The sequence below is a fragment of the Carassius gibelio genome, chromosome B4 (assembly GCF_023724105.1).
Source record: "Carassius gibelio isolate Cgi1373 ecotype wild population from Czech Republic chromosome B4, carGib1.2-hapl.c, whole genome shotgun sequence".
Lineage (NCBI taxonomy): Eukaryota > Metazoa > Chordata > Actinopteri > Cypriniformes > Cyprinidae > Carassius > Carassius gibelio.
The window spans coordinates 14,295,719-14,318,827 of record NC_068399.1 but is presented as its reverse complement, the minus strand read 5'-3'; the positions used below and the strand labels follow the sequence as shown (position 1 = coordinate 14,318,827).

The following is a 23,109-nucleotide window of genomic DNA, read 5'->3' as shown; positions in this document are numbered from 1 at the left end:
TAGTAAATGAAATGGGCCTTTTTTTTCCACTTAAAAGTGCCGATAACACTATTGTAATAAATGGCTATAAGTTGCTTGGGGGAATGTTATATGCAAACAACATGTTATTTGGACGTGTAAAACACCCAGGTACAACTTTCTAAATAAAAATATCAATTGTTGTTTGGGTTTTTCTTAAAATTCTGTAATTTCATTCATTCTTAGAGAAAAAAGGAAAATTGGGACTTTAAATTAGACTTAAACTTTAAGTTCTCCTTTTTATAAGGATATATGGCACTTGATGCTGACTGCTAGAATAGGTCTGAAAAGCTAAGAAAAATGCAGGTGTGTCAGGCGCCCCAAAAATGTTCTAGGTCTTTAAGGGTTAAATACTTTAAAATAGAATGAACTACTAATCCCCTGAATCATTGCAAATGGTGTAATTAAATATAAGTTTATTTATAATAAAAGGATTTAGCATTATTATTATATATTAAGTATATAATATATATATTAAAATACATATTAAAGATAAAAACAATATACAGTACTTAAGTTTTTTGTAGCTAATTAATATGCTGTGGGTGTGAATATACAGTACTATACTGTATAATATGTTTGTTTGTGATTAGTTTATTTATATAATTAATTTTGTATTTATATTATACTATTATTTATTATTATTTTATGCTTTTGTTTATATTAAGTTTTTTTATTTTTTGTTTTTTAATACTTCTGTTATATTTTATTTAGATTTAAATTTTAGTAATTCCGATTACATTTACAGTGCATATACATTTATTCATTTAACAGATGCTTTATACAATTAAAACTTAAATTTATTGTATTTTAATTTTCTTTTTTTACATTTCAGTTGTATTTAGCTATTTTTTTCTGTTGTATTTAGCTATTCAACTTTATTTCAATTAATTAAAATAATTTGTATAGTTTTATTTTTAGTTAAGAGTAACAACTTTGACATACACACACAATTTATTAATTTAAAATTTAATGCATGGCTCTACATTAAGCTTTGACATGTGGTAGTAGTATTATCTTTTAATAATAATTAATATGATCTATTACTAATATATATATATAAAATTTCTTTTTTTTTTACAGAAACCCAAAATGACAAATATGTATTCATACATGGTTATCAAGTTTTAATTCTAATCACTAAAGTTCTATCTAGGGATGGGTGATATTGACAAAAATGTACATCTCGATTTGTTTTTTGTTTTTTCCAATATCTCTATCGATATTCAGACGATATATTTTTAAGGTCCAGTTGGTCTTTTGACTTGCTGCATTTGGTCTATTATTGTATAGAATTACTAGTACATAAAGATATGAGACATTGATTTAAACATGAACCAAGTTACTGTACTAAATATTTATTTTAATACAAGAACAGTGTTTTTACAGTACAATATATGTACGTAATTAACTTTGTGCTTTGCAATCAGTACTATATTAGTAATAGACTAACAACAATGTGACTACCTCTTTAAAAAAAAAATGTTTTGCACAATCTAAACATTAGAACACAACACAATATAACATCTTTGCTCATATTTATATAAAAGATGAGGATAAAAAAAGACAAAAGGAACAAAATAAATAACAGACACTGCTCTGCAGTACGACTCCGAGGTTCTGCTGGACCACAGATCGGAGGTTGTGGCATAATAGGTGACCTTCTACAATTTATGGGACAGCGTTTGTCGATAAGACTTGAACAGTTTTGGTAGAGCTGTTTCACTGAAATATCTCCTTGAAGGCAGATTATTTCTGGGTTGTAAAGTCTGTAACATTTCTTGAAACCCATCCTTCTCGACTGATTGAACTGGCAACATAGACCTTGCAATAAAAGTTGTTACTGAGTTTGTAATTGTTTTCAACTTTTCGCTTTTTTTTGTCATATGGTGTTTTCTTTGTGAATGTTTCTGCCAAGGTCTGTTGTGTCTGTTCTTTTTTTTTGTACCGTGTTTGTAGCAGCAGTGCTGTTTTGTTCAGCAAGAAGTAGGGGTGTAACGGTACGTGTATTCGTACCGGACCGTTTCGGTACAGGGCTTTCGGTACGGTGCACGTGTGTACCGAATGACCGAATGCAATATTTTGTTTGCGGAACATAAGTACATTTTCGTGTTTCCAAACAAAAAGTGGTGGAAGTCCCGCTTTCAGCGCAAATCCCGCCCTGCAGCTGATTCTAAGGCCGGTGACACACTGGCTGCGTGGCGTGAGCGTGGCGTTTCTGCTGATTGTCAGTTACGCAACTGACGGCTGCTTTGCGTTTTCTGTGTCTTTACACACCAGAATCATGCCTGACGCGGCGCTGGCGCACTGCTGCTATTGTAGGTGACATAGAGGGAGAGCGCCGACAGACCAGGATCTTGTCTTCACGACAACAATATATATACTTCATGTTAAGCGTAAATATAAAGCCTACTGATAAAGGACACCGTCAACATATTGACGGTAAAATAGACTATGTTTGACAGGTGCAATATGCCAATGTGTCACCGGCCTAAGGTTTTCAAAAGGCATCATGCGAGTGTGAACATCACTACAACTAGGAAAAAATGACCGCAATTCAAACGCAGCTCCCATCTGAGCAGGTCCAAAAACTGAAACTGTGATGCTGCACTTTACACTTTGGAAAAGTTATATATATTTTTTAAATATGAGCAGACCTATAAGCTGGGATTGGGAATGCTGCACAGTAATCATAGTTATTTATTTATATTTTTAATTATATTTTATTATAAGATATTGGTTTGAGACTGAGTATTTTATTTAGTGGAGAACTTTGCAGCCATATTTTTTCTTTCTTTTTTCTTTTTTTTAAATTATAAATTATATTTATTCCACAGAAAATAAAGACTAAGATGTGAGTTAACAATGACAGATTTTTCATTTTTGGGCAAACTATTCCTGGGATATATGAGTATATCTTTATGGTGCTAAACTCTAGAGGCGACAGGAATACATGTATGTAGGTCTCACCTCTCTAATGGCCGTGCAGAACTCGCTCTGTAGAACCTTCTTCAGGGACTGCAGCTTGTGACCCGGGACGTCACCAGACTCCTGTAGTTTTTCCAGCAGCTCAATCGCCCTGGCAACATCTGAGATGGAAAGAGAGAAAGAAAACACAGATGTGTTTGAGTAACAGAGGAGTAACTTTTTGATTCAGAGAGAAAGAGAGAGGGTAAAGTTTGCATTAAAGGGCAGCGAGATGGTGAAGCTGCAGCGAATCGATTGCTGGGATAATGGAAATAGACTTGCTGAAGGCCAGAGGGGCCACTGAAAGCAATCAGCGCTCTCTTTACATGAAGCAAAAGACACATCACACTGCTGCAGCTCCTCTGTTCAGCAGACCTACAGGGCGCACATTCAGTGGGGTCAGTCTGGCTTGTTTCAACAATATGTGTCTTTGCCACGGCTTTCAGTGTCTTGAGTCCGAGTGATCCAGTCTGTCTAATCAAGAAGTACTAATATACTTAGAGAGCAATCCATAAGTATTCTCATTCATCCCAGTGCAGTTCAACTGGCACATTTAGTCAGTAGATATATTTGCACAGCTGTAAGTGGGCTACTTTATGCTGTTTACATGTAAGAGGATTGAAGAAACATTGAAGGAATGTAAAAATACAGACCCATGAGAGAGCTGCTACTAATTTTATAGTAGCAGTTTTAAGAAGACCTTCACTGTATGAACAAAAACACTTTGCACATTCTTCAACTATCTTCATTTGTGTTCTGCACAAAGGAACTCATTCTAGTTTAGAACAACAGGAGGGAGAGTCATTGATGACAGATTTTTGGGTGAACTATCTCTTTTTTTAAGCCAAGTAACTAAAATCGCTTAAATAGGCGTGTATAAATCATTAAAACAAAAATATTGAGAAAACAAACGCACATTTAATGTAAGGTAGAACGTGACAAATGGCATAGCTTAAGGAATGTTATTTTCACTACTCCTATACTGTATGACGGCAATGAAATAAATAATTTACATATACAGAAATTCAATAGACTTCTATTATAAAGCTTGGAAGACATTTTTCAATACAACTCTAGCTGTATCCATCTGACAGAAGAAACCCGGCAACACTATAATATTAGGACAAATTCTCACTGTTAACTAGTTCCTTATTAGCATTCCTATTAATAACATAATGAATGCTTATTACTAATAAAGCACATATTCTGCATGACTACATTCTACATCCCTAATCCTAGATTTAACCTAAACCTAAACTTAACAACTACCTTACAAACTATTAATAAGCAGCAAATTTATTGAGTTTATTGAAGCAAAAGTCATAGTTAATGGTTTGTTAATAGCGAGAGTAGGGCTGTGCAATTAATTAAATGCCATAGTCATGCACATCTCCTCAGTAAAGCTAGTACTGTGATTAGTAGTAAATCTCCATCATGTGCTTTCACATGGAGCAGCACTGACAAATCTACACTATCACATTCATAATCGTCGATGATTTTTCTGTGATAATGATTGTAATATTGCATAGTGAACTATGGCTCTGTGTATTAAATGCTAATCCATCTGAAAGCATGTGATAGAGATTTACTAATAATTACAGAACAGGCTTTATTGACAAGATGCACATATCACATTCCATTAATTGCACAACCCTACCAGAAAGTCATATACACATAGGATGGCTTGAGGGTGAGCAAATCCCAGGGCAATGAAAATTTTTGGGTGAACTAAATACAACGCCATACTATAACATTTTCTATTGTTATTGAAAACAACAAAACTTTTGTTGTGAGTATTTGTGCCATTTAGTTTAGAGTAAAATCAAACAAAATGGACTTTAGTGTACATATAACAATTGTGTAGCCATAATAGTATCAAAAATGATTGTCAATTATTGACTTCAAATGCTGCTGCATGCTGTGAACATTGCTTGGTATTAAGAATAGGCCTAATAATTTTTTGTAAGGACTATGATAAAAGCATATCAATGTGATAAATATCTTAAGGTCCTGTATGTAGTTTTAAACACATCCCTGTTGCTAGAGATTGTTACTGATGGTTGAGCCTTTAGTGCTCTGTAGTAGGACTTGCAGTGATTTGTTATGTGTGTCAAGGCAGGCATGTGGGTAATTGTGCTCGTTCATCTTTGGACCGTAAAAAATTATACCCATTTTACATAATGTGCAACTGTTTGGGTGAGTGGTGGGGGGAGGATTAGACAAATCCTACCAAACTGTCTCACAAATTGACAAAAACAAGGGTCTTTCTGTCCCATAGTAGCCTTCATTAGATAATAACTTTGTTTGAACACAGACGGCAAAGCAAAGTGGGCCAGACCCTGACAGGAACTAATAAAACCGAACCCAGCGAGACTAGAAGAGCAGACACAAAAGCTATTACAGCCTGTGGGCTCACGGGACAACAACAGATGCAACAATCTGAGCAGAATCTTTTGCAGTTTGAGGGCCTTTCTGTCAGTCACATCGAGAGAAAACTTGCAACCTTTTGCTCCTATCTTCAAACCTCAAATGGGCGGTTTTGGTTTTTCCATTATTATGTCATATTGGACTGAATTTGAAAGCTTTGCTGATAAAACGATGGATCCAAATTAAAGCTCTTCTGTTATTAAAGCAGCTTAGATTCTATCAAAACCTGACAGCTAGATCCATAACTGAGCAGTGTCCTGGCATGTCCCACTTGGCTCTGGCACAGAGCTGTCAGAAGAATGTCAGCATGACATTAATCACTCTGTTGCCACCGCACGTCACTAAAAATTAATGACTAATGCTTTTTGGTGAAAAATTTACACAGACGAGGGCATAAACTGGGGCCTCTTTAATGCTTAGATCAGTGTTATTGTAAACTTTAATTAAAATCTTTTTTATTAACTTAAAGTTTAAAATAAAAGAGAACATTAAAAATATTTTTTTCTTATATACTGAAACAAGAAATAAATGAAAGCTCAAACAGCTCAAAATCAGCTGCATAAAAACTGCAATTGGTCTTCTCAGATTGAAAGTAAGACTAATTATTCCTTTGTTACTGTAATAGTTGTGTTTCTGCAGCTGGCCTAAGTTGATTCCTAAGTTGTGAGATACAAATATCTGAAGCAGTCAAGTGTATCTAAACAAAATGCCTGATATCTTAAATATATATATATATGTTCCATGGAAAAAAAATAACAATAATAGCATTTAATTTTGGATTGAGTCAAAGAATATGTAAATAATAAATTATAGATAAACATTTATTTTAACAATTTTGGTCCACCCAGGCATAGCTATGGGAACAGTATGATTTGGAAATAATGAGAGAAACAAAACATAAAAATGTTAATACATTTCTAATAATGCAGTTTATTTATAGAGCTTTTCAAGGTACTCAGTGATGCATTGCAAGAGATAAAAATGACTAATCCAATACAATAAAACCAATAAAAGTTTTGAAGGAGCTTGAGTTTTGATGAATTTGTCTTTGTATGGAGGGCTTAGTGCATAAAGAAAAGGTCTTCGTCCATTGTGAGACAGGAAGCCAGTGAAGCTTGTGAAGGACAGCAGTGATGTGGTCACGATAGCAGACATGCAGCCGATTTCTGGATGTACTGCAGTTTATATTTAGGACTTTGGATGATGTGCCATAAAGTATGCAGTGTTAACAGACAATTCTGCATGTAATAAAGCCATGAATCAATCAAAGTTCCAGCAGAAAATAAGTGACGAGACAAGCTAAATTTGAAATAATTCTAACTGGAATACTAATAGCTTAAATACAAGTGTTGTAGTGATGTGTCGTTCGTGAACGAATCGTTCTTTTTGAACGAATCTTTTAGGTGAACGAATCGTTCTCGTTCACGTAATCCACTGACTCATATTTCTCGTTCAGTGAAGTTCCTCCCTCCACAGCAGCGCATGCGCAGCTCAGTGAACCGGGTAACAACTGTTTCATCCTGTCAAAGAATTATACTCAACATCGAGCCAATAGCCTTCGAGTATGAGATGTGACAGAGTATGTGATTTGTTGAATGTAGTGAACGAATATGCCCTTTAATGAACGAGTTTCATATGAGTCTGAACTAGATCTAAAGATCGTTCGTGAACGAAATGACTGAACTGGTACACATGTCGTTCGTGAATGAGTTGAATGAGCTGATACATCTCGTTCGTGAATGAAATGACTGACCTGATACACATGTCGTTCGTGAACGAGTTGAATGATTTAGTACATCTCGTTCATGAATGAAATGACTGAACTGATCCACATGTCGTTGTGAATGAAATGAACTGGTACATAGTTTATCTCGTTCGTGAACTAAATGAATGGGAGTAAACCGGTTTAGTCTGCCATTTAGCATGTCAATCTCGCAAAATGCAAAGCAGTGCACATACGCTTGTTTTGATATTTAGCAACCCCACGTTTAATCCCCGATTTATGAATGTGAATATATAATATACAAACTGTCTGACCAAACAATCAAAATGCTCTTTAGGCAAGAAAACCTTGTGCTTTGTTCATCTGAACAACTTAATTAGACTTTATATATTGAATGCGATTATACACACATCTTAATAAAGCCAGATCAGTTTTTGTAACAAGTGAATACGTTCATTGACTTAAGACATAGCACATAATACACTCTTTTTTGCCACCTGTTGGCTTATTTTGTGTAATACGAAGAAATGGTCACTGAACGAATCAGTGAACGATTCTGAACGAATCATTTTGGTGAACGAACTGATAATGAACGAATCTCTAGAAAGAATCATAATTTCCACCACTAAAGTGTTGCATCGTTTTTGTTTCAGGTGTGTGTGTGTGTGTGTGTGTGTGTACTATATATAGGCAACAGAAGGCATTTTGACTTCCTGTTAGGAGTTTGCATATAATGCTTTAAGAAGATGCTCTATAGGTTTTGGGACACAGCCATAGGATCAATAGTGACTTAGTAATACTGACATTGTAATTAGATCATACACTCAAAATAAAGGTGTGCACTAATCCTGTGAAATGTATATACTATTCATTGCAGCTGAAATGAACACTAGTCATTCTTTTTCATTTCACACAAATTATGATTACTGGGCAGATTAACAAATAATTTGTTTGGTTTCTTGCACAGTACTATGCTATGACCTCAAAACACTTATCATAGTGCATTTTTAAGCTACCGTATTTTCTGGACTATAAATCGCACTTCTTTTCATAGTTTGGCTAGTCCTGTGACTTATAGTCAGGTGCAACTTATTTATCAAAATTAATTTGACATGAACCAAGAGAAATGAACCAAGAGAAAACATTACCGTCTACAGCTGCAAGAGGGCGCTCTATGCTGCTCAGTGCTCCTATAGCTTAACTGTAGCTGTAACTTGCTTTTCCAGATTACCAATATCTGTTCTTGGTCTTGGATTTTGTTAAATAAATTAAGTTAATATTTCAGTTAACAGTTTTCAGTTAATCTTTTCAGGGGTAGGCTACAGGAGCACTGAGCAGCGTAGAGTGCCCTCTCGTGATGACGTATTTTTGGACAGATGCAACTTATACTTAGGTGTGACTTATAGTCCGAAAAATACGGTAATACATTTAAGTTTGGATCACATGACCAGCTTCATATGGCTTTTCTGATGTGGTAAAATTGCTCGGTAGCTCACCTGGTACAAGTCCGGTGAAGCACAAGTCATGATTAAAGAGCTTATAAAGACTTTTAGAAGCAAGATACAATGACATGGATGATTCTGCAAATTAACTATAGGTTTGGTTTTTATAGGTGGTATGTTATTTTCAAACATTATAAAGCATATAGAGCAACTTTTAGCGCTACCCACTAAACATTTCACTTTCAAACTTTTGCAAAATGTGCAAGAAGCAACATATGATTTTGTAGAGATATGTTCCAATGAGCCTTGGTTGCAAAATATGCAAACATTAGTCCGTTCTGTTTTCCCTAACAACAGAGTTCATGACATCAGATTAGTGAAGGTGACTTTGCAGTCATGTCCTGTGGCAGCTTTCACAGATCCACATATGTACAGGCAGCGCCACAGCATGTGACAACCTTTATTTCATTAATCCTGCACTGAAGCTCCATCATTACCGGCGGATTCTGCCGAGAGGATGGTCTGGAGTCGTGCATGGGGTAATGAGCCATCTTGAACATGCTGGTGTTCTTTCAGCCAGCAAAGGAAACTGTGTGAACATTCCTTTTCACATTTATGTCTCATTACCAGGAGGTCAGAGGATGACCACAGATGATCTTATACTGCTTCTCACTTCCTGTCTCTCTCTCTCTTTGACCCATACTTCTCTTGTGTCTTGATGCAGATGTTTCTGTCTCTGTGGTCTATCTTGCTCATTATTTAAGAAAGTCTTTATATTTAAGCTGCTTTAAAGATCAACTTTGAGATGGCACAAATGCATTGTGTCATACAGGAGCGCAGATGGCACCAGGGACGGGGGGGACATGACCCCCCCCCCCCCCCAGATTCATAGTAACCCGATCCGTCTCCCTAATTGTCTCAATGAAAGGCTCTATTGGTAAACAGAGGATTAATCAGAGTTTCCGCTATGTACATTAGTCTAAGTTGTGGCGAACCTGCCCGCCATTCCTTAAACGTGTACGAAGCAATTTTTGAAACACGATTTTCCCAAAACACACTTGTAGCCAATCAGCGGTAAGGGTGCGTGTCTTGTCCTGATAGCAAGAAGAGAGCACTCAATTTGAGTGCACAGGACACATATTACATTACATTTACATTTAGTCATTTAGCAGATGCTTTTATGAAAAGTTTTAATCCAAACATGATGTCTATGGAGAGAAACTCAAGGAGTGGGAAGGGCTTTGAATCCTACGCCAAGGTTTTGTTTCTTTTTGATAGGTGAGTAACGTTGATTTTGATTGGTTTCACACAACTTATGCTGGCTTTTGTTTGAATATGCTTGTGTGTCATCTTCACTTTGTTCCGAGATCGTCATTGCCATGGTTGTGTATGTATGTGTGGGGTGAAGATTTCAAAATAGGGGTGAGGCTAGGGCTGGGTATTGTTCAAAATCTTTCGATCCGGTGCCAATTTTGAAGCACAATAATAATCTAACCATTACTTTGTACCCACCTTCTTACTACATGCTGTTCTGTTGTCAAACCCACGAGGATGGTGCTGCCACTGATGTTTACGTTCTCTGTGTGTGTATTGCTATGACTCTTGACCCCGGGGTCCTACGAGGAGCTGGAAGCTGCCTCATTTGTGCCTGTAGCGGTAACCATAGTGATCATATACAGGTGCATCTAAAAAAATTTTATATCATGGAAAAGTTCTTTATTTTTTTTTATTTAATTCAAAAAAGCTAACTTTCTTATATTCTAGATTCATTGCACACAAACTGAAATATTTCAAGAGGTTTTTTGTTTTAATTCTGATGATTACCACTTGCAGTTTAGAAAAATAAAATAAATTCAGTATCTCAAAACATTTGAATATTTTCAAAGATCAATCAAAAAAAAGATTTACAAAACAGAAATGTTCAAGATCTCCAAAGCAGGTTTAATTATGCACTCAATACTTGGTTGGAGCTCCTTTTGCAGTGCGGCGTGGCATGGAGGCGATAAGCCTGTGGCATTGCTGAGACATTATTGAAGTCCAGCTTCTCCACTCTGTATTGTTTTTCAGATGTTACTTATCTTCCTCTTCACAATACCACATAGATTCTCTGTGAAGTTCAGGTCAGGTGAGTTGGCTGGCCAATCAAGCACAGTATTATTGTGGTCAGCAAACCACTTTGGAGTGGTTTTGGCTCTGTGGGCAGGTGATAAAGTCCTGCTGCAAAATGAAATCAACATCTCCATAAAACTTGTCAGCAGATGGAAGCATAAAGTGCTCCAAAATCTCCTGGTAGATTTTGGAGCACTTCAAGACTTTCTCCAGACTCCAGACCTTGATTTCCAAATTAAATTAAAAATTTGCCTTCATCTGAAAAGAGGACTGTGCATCACTGAGCAACAGTACAGTTATTTTTCTCCTTAGCCCAGGTGAAATGCTTCTGACGTTTTTTTCTGGTTCAGTAGTGGCTTGGTTTCTGACTCTGTCAGACTCTGGCAGATTCAGCCAATCTTCACAAGGCTGTGGTCATCCCTGTTGCTTGTGCACCTTTTCATACCACACTTTTTCCTTCCAGTCAAATTTCTATGAATATATTTTGATACAGCACTCTGTGAACACCCAGCCCTTTCAGCAATGACCTTCTGTGGCTTACCCTGTAGAGGGTGTCGATGATCGTCTTCTGGACAACTGTTGCATGTTCTAAACTTGCCCAGGAGGTACCCTGTATTTATACTCCAAATTAATCAAACTTATCAAGCTCAAAATGGAATATTCAAATTTTCTGAGATACTGAATTGTTTATTTTCCTAAGCTGTAAGTTGTAACCAGAGTTAAAACTAAAAAACTCTTGAAATATTTCAGTTTGTGTGCAATGAATGTAATAAGAAAGTTTGCTTTTTTTAATTAAATTACAAAAAAATAAAAGACCTTTTCTATGATATTCTAATTTTTTAGATGCACCTGTACTATTATCCATGGCTGAGCTGGTGATTTTTCTGGACTGAAAACATTTGACTGCTGGACAGCTTGGTCCCCCCCAGTTAAAAAATACTATCTGCGCCCCTGGTGTCATACACATTTCCTAAGACGGTCCTTCCTGTTTATCATGATCTTTCTATGGGTGTCACTTTGTATTTAAATGTGGTAGGGACAGTTGGGGGATAGGTTGTGCACAGATGTGCTGATTATGATGTTATGGAATGTTTTGCTAATGAACATCAATTAGGATAGAACATAATTTAACATGATCTGTTACTGTTTCTATAAATACTTGTATATGATGTATTGATCTAGAAATCAGCTCTCTAGGGGAGTATTTGCTAAGTAAAAAATGATTAGAAATGTCAGAAATCATTTCTATTTATAAGAACCACTGCAGTTTTTTTTTCTTTCAGTTTTTAAACATGCATAAGACTTGCATCTTTGACCACTGTACCGTGGCGTGCACCAGTTTTTTCAGCATATTGTTAAACTTTCAAATACATGTCTTAAACCCTTGCAATCTTTCCAATTAATCAGTAGCTTCACTGTTGATTTTATAAACACAGGAATGCATTCTGTCTGACTAGCCCATTAGTTGCATTTTTTTTAATTGGAAAATAGTCCTTGTTAATTCACTGTAACATGCTTTTTGTATCAATGTAGTATTTTGAATATTCTTTAGCTGGATTCCATTTATACATTGTTTTACAATAGACGTTAGCCAGGATAGTGCCATACCTAATGTTTGTCAGGGATATAAACGATGCTGTGATGGATAGAAGTACAAAGTGTTCAGTAGATGGAACGGTTACTCAGCTGATGAAATATCTTACCAAAAAACTCTTAGACAGTATAAAACATTTTCACAAAACATCAAAGTATGTTGTACATATGACCTTTATACAGTGCTTGCCATTGTAAAGACTGTAGGCCTCATGTAGCAATTTAACGTATAAATGAGTGCAGATCCGAGCACACAAATTTACGACAAAATCACGTCAGGGTTCATGTGTGATTCATGAAACATTCGCATGATACCAGTCTCATTGTACTGATGATTGTACATTGATAAATGTGGTGGCTGAAAACAATCGTCATTTAAATATAATGCCCCTAAAGCATTGCAGTTTAGAAGCCTTGCGATATGCAGAAACATAACCTGGCGAAATATAGGAAGTAATCTCATGAAAGAGAAATTGATCTTACTCCAAAAGCATCTGATAACCTTGTAATTGCAAACAATTACGTTGATTTATATGAATATTACATACCAGTAAATAAAATGGAAACCTATTTAGTTCAATTACTAAATTTAACAATCACAGAACAAAAACAAAAAAATAAATAGCTGTAAAATTTGTACTTCACTCATCTTCCAATATCCATGTGAAACATCATCCTTCCTAGCCACCGCTCATGTCTGTATTGATAAACTACAAGTTTTACGCAGACATTACCATATGCCCACTATTCTGTCGTACGTTCGTTTTGTAAATAAGGCCCTGTAACTCTATCCCTCTAAGCCTTGTGTTAAATTAAATATGGTGTCTCACTTGACCAAGGTCCATAAAAGGGTCATTAATGCTGACCAATTCAGTCCAGAATGAAGTTGTGTCCGGGGATTTTGTATGTCAGATAATAATTACATGGGTCAGCAGGAGACTGTTAAGTACAAGGTAGTAATGTTACATAATGTTACATTTACATTTAGCTGACGCATTTATCCAAAGCGACTTACAATATATGTCCTCTACAATATATGACCTCTATATATGTCAGAGGTCGCATGCCTCTGGAGCAACTAGGGGTTAAGTGTCTTGCTCAGGGCACACTGGTGTCTCACAGTGAATCCGAACCCGGGTCTCTCACACCAAAGACATGCGTAATGAATGTGCTTTGAATATGAGGGTGTTTTGGGTTTTAGATTGCAGGTATACATCAGTGTATGCATATCAACATTTGTTTGGGAACAAATTTGTTTGGATAGAGTTGTGTAAAGGTGATAAATAGGAGCATGTCTGAGAACTGTGTGTGGGAGATGATTTGCTGCTGTCGCTTTGTGCTGCTGATGACAACTGCAATAATCACCAAGCAAAATAATATAAAATATCAGATTCCCTCAGAATTCATCACCAAATTAATACTTGTGCTTGAGCATTAGAGATGTTTTCTCTGGAAGATGTATTAAATATATCCCTGCAATTAGCAGGGATTTAAAAAATGGTGGAAACATAATCGGCTTTGGCAAAAAAAGTGGTCATATCTCATCATAATTGTAATTTTTTAATTGCATATTTGAGGGCACTGCAGGCAACTTGCATAAAATGTCTCTACTTTCTAAAATCATTACCTCTGTAAACTTAAAAATGCTACAAGGAAGCAGTACACCTCTTTTTTAGCTACTCAGAAAACACCTTTTACAGTTATTGGTTTGCTTGGATGAAGTGCCTTAAGAGAGAGGGTGTGTGGTTGATTAGGATTATCTAATTGTAGCGGAAGTTAGCAAATCACTTACAGCACCTTTAACAATATTGAGCTGAAACTCTATAACCTCGGGGAAGGAAATGATGTCTAATGCCTTATTAACTGTCTAAAGATCAATCACCATAATGTCATTTAGTGGGCAAAGTTATTTATACAAAATAAATGGACTGGTTAATGCATTTGTGGAGATTGTTAATGACTGTATCTTGGAGGGCACACGAAACAACATTTTGAAGATAAATTTATCCATTAACAAAGTTATAAGATGAAAAAGCCTTTAAAAGCATTTGAAGCTGCCGCATCATGCACAGATCTGATTAATTCTCCATGGAGCCTCTAGTTTTTTTTCCGCCTTTCAGTGAGGCAGCCAAACTAGGCTTGGTTTATTAGTACAGGTCTCATCCCAATAAACGCTTTCCTCACACATCTGTGTTATGCATGGCATCATTTAGCAGGAAAAGCAACCATCGTAGCACACATTGTTATCTCAATAGCTAAATTTGTGGGATTCAGATTTGCATGTTGGCAGCTCAAGGCCCTGTGTCAATCTTACTTGGGATTTATGTCATATCTACTAGCGCTGGCTCACAAACAGGGCATTTAAAGGGCCTGGTGTACGCACTCCAGGTTTGTGATTGGTACATTCAACTACATTACCATGGAGACCGCTAAGTGCTGCGGAGGGGGCTGCAAATGCGTTGGCAATGGAGTGGAAGAGTACACTATTATGTATCTCTTCTCGTAACGTGCGGTCTTCCAACAAGAAATAAGCCAGAGTGATTACGTAACTTGGCGCCTTTAAATGTAAAACCCACATGGGGATGCCTGCCCACATGGCTGTGTGAGTAAGCATGGGGGGGGGGCAAAGATAGCACAGAGACTGAGATCATTCCACCTTCCAGTGTACAGAATGTCTATGTGACCTGGCTCTCCATTCAAACCACTGTAGCCTTCAGCACTGCTGCTATTGGTGCAGTGGACAACATGATCCCATTTTCTCCACAAACACACTGTGGATTCAGACCACATAGTGAAAACACCACTTAAATCAACCATAGTATTTAGATCATGTACTAAAAAAAAAAAAGCTTCTCAAACGTCTACAGTTTTTGGACGCTAAAGGAATGATTTTTTTATTTATTTAATTATAGTTTTACGTTTCAGAATCATCTGATGGTACACATCTAATTAGGCGAATGGCTGTCGTTTCTTTTCTACACATCCCCTCAAACATCTGTTTTGGGAGTATACAAGTTCCTCAGTAAGGGGAGGATTGCTTTACATCAACAGAAAATGCTTTAAACGGAATTAATAATGTGAAGTTTTGCAAAAGCATTGTTTTGATGTTCGTCCGGTTTTCACGGGGATCATGGTTCGACTTTTTCTATCCTGGCCAGTTTAGATGCATTTTGTTGAGTTTTTCTTACAAAAGAATATAAACTGAGCAACAGTGTCAACAAAGTATTAAATAATTTGTGAGGCATCTCAATCTTGTCACTTCGAACACAGTTCTCTGTTTCGAACAGTTTTTCTGTTTTAAGGGGTGATTTAATGGTTAATGTTTGAATTGTTGTGTCAAAAACTTGACTTGTTTTTTCTAGACAACTCCATCTCTTGGACAATAATTCTGAGATTATTTTCCTGAGAAAAGACACCAGTATAACGTGTCTCTTCTCAACAATTCCTCAAACTGTGCTCATATTTGACTATACACCAATCTGCAATCAAACGCCAGAGATTTCATCATTCTTACCGAGAAAAACATACAAGCTTGTTTGCTGGTCTTAGGCTGGCCACACACAGATTTGTACCTCTGAATGATTTTGGGTGTGTGTGTGTTTGGGGGTTGTTCTGATTTGTGACTTTTTGTAAAAGTTTGTTTGTCCAAAAATCCTCTATTGTTTGGGTCATTGTGATTATTTAACTACTTCTGATCAAGACAGAGCATTCCCGAACTCAAATCGTAAATATAAAAAATGTTTGATATTTACAACTTTACATGATACCCATGATAACCAGTGAGGGCGAGCAAGCGACCCCTACCCAATGTTCAGTCAAGCGTCACCTACTGGACATCACCCATAATCTTTATTTTTGTTTATCACTGTACAGCAGAACATGAGCCAGGAGAGCCAGCAGACAACGTCGATCGTCCTCCATGTGTTTTTCTTCTCAAGTCACGTTTGATCTCGCGAGTGTCTGTGAGATCTCGTCACTGTGAAGTCATCCCTTCAGTCAGCAACTGCATGTTCTTGAAAATCTGTTGAAACTGTCTGTCTGTGGTTTCCCATGGTTTTAAAATCAGATAAGATTTGAATTGTCTAGTGTGTCCCAGGCCATAGGTTTTCTCCCAGCCTGTCAGGTCGGTCTACTGGTTGGATTTAGAGGGGTTTTGAAAACTTTTTAGCTTCTCAGCTGGCTGTTAAGTAAACACCAGCCTGGCCAGGTTGTGAGACCATTTTAAACCAGCTAAAACCAGTTAAGACCAGAAAACCAGCTGGTTTAAGTAGATTTTTGTGTTGTTTTTTTAGCAGCAATTGTATAATTTGTTTTTTAAGTTGCGATGAAATGGAAGTGTGACTGACCTTTTCTTTTGTATTTGTGTTTTACTGTATATCCAAGTATGACTGATTATAGAAAAAGAAAAAATGAAGGACGGGGACTGTAATATATGCACTGGCTCTTGATTTGATTTTAAGATGCGTGTACAAATCGAGGTAGATGAACATGAGTTTGCAGGGTCGGGGTTTAAGCGAACTAAATGTAGAAGTACTCCATATCTCCAATTCTGATTTAAAAATATGGGTTCAAAAAATTAAAAAAATAAAACATACAACTCATTTCTTGTCAACTTTTTAGTTTGTAAGATACGATGAAACACAAATGAGAACAACTTTACTCTGGGGACCCTTTTACACTCCCCACTATAATTCATTATGAGGATTTGAATTTCAATGAGGCTGACAGCAGGCCAGGTTTTGCATTGCAATTTATATTCAATATTCACAGTGCAGTCTTCTAGAAATCATTTACATGATTATTAATTACTATATGAACCCATTAGCTTGATAAGGATGAACAAGTGAATATAAATTCATCTTGTTATTTGCATACCGCATCAGACAAAAATGTTTGTTTAAATAATAACAAAAAAATGATATAGTAACTTAAAAGGTGGAGGAAATGCTGATAAATTAATACTGTGAAACACAATCTAATACCTCCGACGGACACTGCAAGCTCAACACTGCAAATCAAGTGCGGTGAGACACTGTTTGTCTAGAAGAGTGACCAGATCTCTGCAGAGACTCAGTGTTGTCTTTCAAGTGAGACTAAAACTCATATGTCTCAGCACTTTGCACGTTTCCTTTTCTAGACAGGATTTAATAACAAGGACATCAATCTCAGTGGTAGGATTGTGGCAAGTGTACACAGTCCTCGATATTGAATTGTGGGCTTGGGGTGAGTCCATAGCAATGATTTTTCTGTGTTGAAGACACAGTTTAGGGTGTGATTGGGCATTGTGTGCATAGTATTTGAATGAGTGTTTCCCTGCTCTCATATAATCTTCTCTGTCTATATAGTGCAGTACCATTTGTAAGTATCACAGTAATAATAATGCTAATGTTCCATGCAACTCTGAGAGTTGGAAAGTCTTACTCCAGCAGTTTCCAACCTCAGTCTTCAACTCTGATCCAATGATATGCAGGTGAATGACATCACAAGAAGGCGGTGACACATATAGATTCAAAGTTAATGATATCAATGAGTCAACATTCCCACTTTACTATACATGAATATACAGCCAGTTTAGCAAATCTGCATAGACCGCTGCATAAAGCAAGCTAATTGAACCTCTCTGCTAATCTCCATACACCTGCAAATGTTAGCATTGCATAGCAACATTTATGGGTGCAGTATGCCATGAGACATCCTTGTTGACAACTGAACACCTGCAAAGCTAATAGGAGCCAAGATTTTCTTCCTTACATGTCATTTGGTGAATTTAAATGGAACGCAGTGTAACATGGAAGAAAGAAATAGTCAGATTCAAGCATTTAACATCCCTGTGGTATAATTGTTTTAGAGGCTGAGCAAATTACTTTTTGCACAGTAAGACCATGAACATGTATTGCGTAAAAGTAAACGGTCAGTTTTGATTTTGATTTTATGTTGACTAATAAGCTGTTTTTCTGATATTCAATTAGTCATCCATTACATTAAAATTTTTGGTTTCTAAAGCTACGAGCTTCAACACTAACATCATGGTCAGCCAAGACACTTCTACACTATTTTTCACACAACTGTTTTCCTGAGGATTGCATTGTCCTCACAATTTTACATGCCAGAATGAATTGCCTGAGAGAGTGCTAGCCATCTGCCGCTTTCCATATTCAGACGGCCATCCTTTACGGGTCAGGCAAGCCTGAGGAAAATGCTGGTCTCCGGACAGCAGGCCTGCCAAAACAGCAGGAGCTAAAGCAGTACCCTTCTCTGGTGTCCGGCTCTATATCCCAGGACCTCACTTTATCAAACCCTGTGAATTATCAGTAATTGGCCCAACTGTGACATTCCCGACGGCAAAGGGCACATAAATCACCTCGCAGTATAATAGCTCAGACGGCAAGCTATGCAAGTCCTGCACAAATGACCTCACAAAGCGTTTGTCCGCTGATGTCTGTCTTTCTAGACCCTCTCTTTTTCATACACACAATTACTGGTGACACAGACAGTCTTGTTCGGATAAAAATAGTCTTCGATATGATCCCTTGATCTCATTCTCAGGCTGGTCTGGGCTTTTAATCTCCGAATGGACAGACTGAAGTGGACAGAAAATGTTCAGAAATGCTTTTGCCTAGAGGATAGATTATATCACTGCTATTTTATGCAATATAATTTAGTGGTACATTTATACAAGTTATATAACATCCTATAGTTGGCAATAGTCTTCAAAGCTTTTGTACAAATGAATAGATTTCATGACTATCTTGATATGGTTTCTGATCAATTCCTCTGAAAATTTTCCAAAAAAAAAAACTTGTTTAAATTCAAGGATGTCAAAGAGGAACCTTTAATGTTTAATTTAGCAAAGTACTCGGATGAATTTTGTCTTTCTGAATAGAAAAAGAGGACCAACAAAAAATCTATTTGACATGAGTCTTCCAAGATTTTGAAAACAAATACAATTATTTTTGTCTGAGGTTAATGCATTAGTAGTATGAAGCAAGGATGGAACTTGAGCAAAAAAAAAACAAAAAAAACAAACGCCCACTGTAACCTTAAGTATTATTTAGTTCAAAAATAATGCTTTTACATTGCAGAGGCAAAGCTACTAAATTGAATTTTCTTTTGAGAGGAATATGTCAAGCAATGCTAATCACAGAGGACTATGTTTGCATCCCACATAATTATATTGACATTTTCAATAAACTAGGAATTGGAAGCACATTTGATTGCATTTATGTTTGTGATTTTACTGACTTGATTAACTTAAGATACACCTGTCTTATCATAACATGAGGGCTTTGTCCAAGAAGACGTCCACATTTAAACAGCAATGGTTCCCCCAAATCATCATTCCATGTGTGTACAGAATACAGGAACTCCTGAAATGTTTATTTTCCCATGGTGTACCATTAATTTATGGTTTTTCTGAAGACTGCAAGATCAGAAAAAACTATTGGAGAAAGAGGTAAGCTGCATAAAAATTGCATACTGTCTGAGTAGGTACTATTCTTGTTAAAGGACCTGCTTTGCAACCATTAAAAAAGTATGTTCTATAGGGTATGAATGTGTGTGTTGTAAGAATGCAAACCAGACGTACATCCACCATGTTGGCATTGTCATTTGACTGAGTAGCATAACTTCCATTCATAACTCCTCTCCCATGGCTTCATGGGGTAAAGTATCCATCAAATGCACACTCCAAAATCTTGATGGAAGTAGTAGGTCATCCAGGTGCTGTTGTTGAAACATTTTCGAATGAATTTGGACATGCTACTCTTTTGTATGTTTGTAAACCTGGCCTTAAGTCTGCGCTGTGAGTGTGTATAAGTGCACAGTCTCTAGGAGAATGCACGAGTGCTGAATGGTTAAACACTGGCATGAATTAAAAAGAAATGTGACATTTCCTTGATTGTCGATGCCACTGCATGTCATGCCAAACCTCGCACAGCAGGCGCGTCATCAGCTTGAGATTGGTTTTTCAAAGCGATTATCGGACGATCTATCGGAGCACCCCTACTATTTCAATCTCTCCTTCTAGATAATTCTAATACAGTTCTGTTTTCCAAACGCAAGTATCCCATTATTACCTAAGCAATAAGTTAAGAGTTTCTAGCGTCTATGCTGTACACGTTGACAAAGTATCTTATTGATTTCAGTTTGCTAAATTAGTACTTCTGTATTGTACATACATGACACCTCCAGATGTCCTGGATTACACAATGAAAACACTCACAGCGAGTGGTTCTTATCTTTGAGCATCTGTTATTTAAATACAATAGCAGGAAAATCTCACAACCTTTGGTTAACCGGCCGCACCCAAAATGAAGGGACACACAAGGTTATTTTGTCTGTGGTCAAATTATAGCTACAATTCAGGCTCCTCATTATGCCTGAATAACCTCAAGCATAGAAGGCTTATTGCAAGAGATGTTGAATAATGTGAGGCCTGTGGTGTTTTAGATTTCTACTGTCATAAATCTGTCTGTTTAAATGTGCTACCATTAAGCATAACAATTACTTTGGGTTTTTGGCGATGCTCAAAATATGCGACCAAAAATAAATTGGTTTCCACTTAAATGTAATTGCTTCTGGAGGTTTTGTTTAATAATATAAATGAATAAGAACTACCGGGCCCCCTTTGTAGTTTCTCCAGAATGATTTTCTAGTGTAAAATGCAGGTGGTTGTTTTCAAAAGTGTGCTCCCTTAGCAGTCGGGCAAAGTTATTGGGTAGCTAACCCCCCATAGACGCAGGTGTTTACTGGGCCCTGCTTTGCCCATATGAAATCTACTAGAAAATACAAATCAAGAGAATACATTTTAATGCAATGGATTCCTGTTAGCTCTAATTATATGATCTATGTAGGACAATGTACAGTGCAAACAAATCAAACCATATTGAGCGACGTGGCAAATTTAGAACAACCTTATTTATGTTCTAAATTATTGAATGGGTTGTCAAAGTCAATATTGTATTGCTTGTAGTGCAAACAAGGTCTTTAAATATAATAAGCCTAGTATTTAGTCATAGGAAGAGAGACATGAACTGGTTCTTATTATTATTTGTAAATAACCGTTTACATGTACAGTAAACTAATTCACTTGTTACTCTTGGGTTAAAACTTTGCAGTTTTTTTTTTTTTAGCAAAAACCTGTTTATTAAAACAACTTATGTTCTGTACGTGTTGTTAAACTGTCATACAATTAATGCATAAGTATTTTTATTTGTTACATTTCATAATGGTCTTACAAAAATCATTTCACTCATTGGTTCTCGGTTCAAAGAGTCAGGTAGATATTTCGAGAACCGCTGAGATCGAATCGCGAAACGAATTGTTCAGACAGTGTGAGTCGGTTCAAATGATTCAGTGTAAAGATCCGACTCGAGACAACAATTCGTTCACCAGTCGGACATCGCTACTAGTTTTGAAGCAATATACAGTTTCCACATATCTACAGCGCGTCGCGCGCACATGCCAGAGGTGTCTCGTTTCTCTAAAAATATCTCTACATCGCTTTGCTTGGGGGACGCTTTAAATGGTTTGAGTTTCCTTAGGCTACTATTTGACCTGGTGTATAACATAAACGAAACGAATTCATTGGTTGGCTATTTAAACGCATACCGGCCCACATCGTTGCTCTCAGGCTCCTCTGACAGGTCAGATAATAAATTAAGACACGACAAGGTTACAACCATAAAGGCAAGCTTTTATCCACATGACATTTCTTGTTTCAGCTCTTAACGTATGAAGCATCGCGCGTACAGTAGATTATTCAAGCGCTTCGTTGTAATCTAATCCGGTTTTATTTTAAGTATATAAACAACTCAGCCTCGAATTCAGTTTCGCACGCTGAGAAGTTCTGTAAAGTGAAATAAGGACAAATTAAAGAAAAAAACACAGCGCTGCTTTAAACATCAGCAAAGTGCATGTATCAAACGAGCGCCTAAGTGTTTTATTCAAATAAACCGAATACACAATGAACATCACACACACTAATGGATACTGAAGCACAGAGTGTGTTCTGTGCCTCACCGTCATCACCACCTGACGGACACAAGCCGAACCGAGAAGGCAACATCACCAGAACATCAACAGCCCACGATCCAAATCCAATGCAAAAAAGAAAAAAAAAAAAAAAAAAAAAAAACATTACGACCATCGAATTGCGCACGAGCTTCGCTTCAGCAGCAAGGACTGAAAGAGCGTGCGTTTGGCGGTACTCACCTCGGTCCAGGGTGAGCGGTTGGACTGTCACTGTCGCCATGACTGTGCTGTCAGTGTTATCATCAGAGAGAGAGAGAGATGGAGAGAGAGTGGAGCTGCGGCATCAGCGCGCACTGTAGCGGCGGAGAGCGCGAGCGAACGCGGATTGGAGCTTGTGCGGATGATGGGAGTGGTTGGGAGGGGGACGGGATTATTTAGCACTCGCTGGTGTAGCGGACTACTTTGAATGGAATAAATCAGATGGAGATGCCGTGTCTGCACACTGCGTTTAGAATTGAGTTGTTCATTTGCTTAACATTTTAAACATCTTAGGTCTCCAAGTTTAAAAAGCTTAAGTTTTAATGATTAAACGGCATTGGTGAAACCAGATATTTAAAATGTACGTTTCTAATGGTTGTTGAACAATATTTATTCAGACACCTTCAATGTTTCTCACATTATCTCTGTAGTCGCTATATGCAGGTGCTGGTCATATAATTAGAATATCATCAAAAAGTTGATTTATTTCACTAATTCCATTCAAAAAGGGAAACTTGTATATTAAATTAATTCATTACACACAGACTGATATTTTTCAAAAGTATATTTCTTTTAATTTTGATGATTATAACTGACAAC

General features: G+C 36.9%; 1 protein-coding gene across 3 annotated transcripts in view; it reads right to left on the bottom strand.

The window, feature by feature from the left end:
• Window positions 1-22,639, bottom strand: part of LOC127956772 (protein lin-7 homolog A) — a 50,244-nt gene extending 27,605 nt beyond the window's left edge. For all 3 annotated transcript variants that reach the window (XM_052554961.1, XM_052554959.1, XM_052554962.1), the window contains exons 1-2: window positions 22,492-22,639; window positions 2,989-3,107 (exon numbers count right to left, since the gene is read on the bottom strand). In XM_052554961.1, coding sequence (XP_052410921.1) covers window positions 2,989-3,107; window positions 22,492-22,531 — 159 coding nt within the window. In that variant the 5' untranslated portion in view covers window positions 22,532-22,639. The remainder of the gene's footprint in view (window positions 1-2,988; window positions 3,108-22,491) is intronic.
• Between the last annotated feature and the right edge of the window lie 470 nt (window positions 22,640-23,109).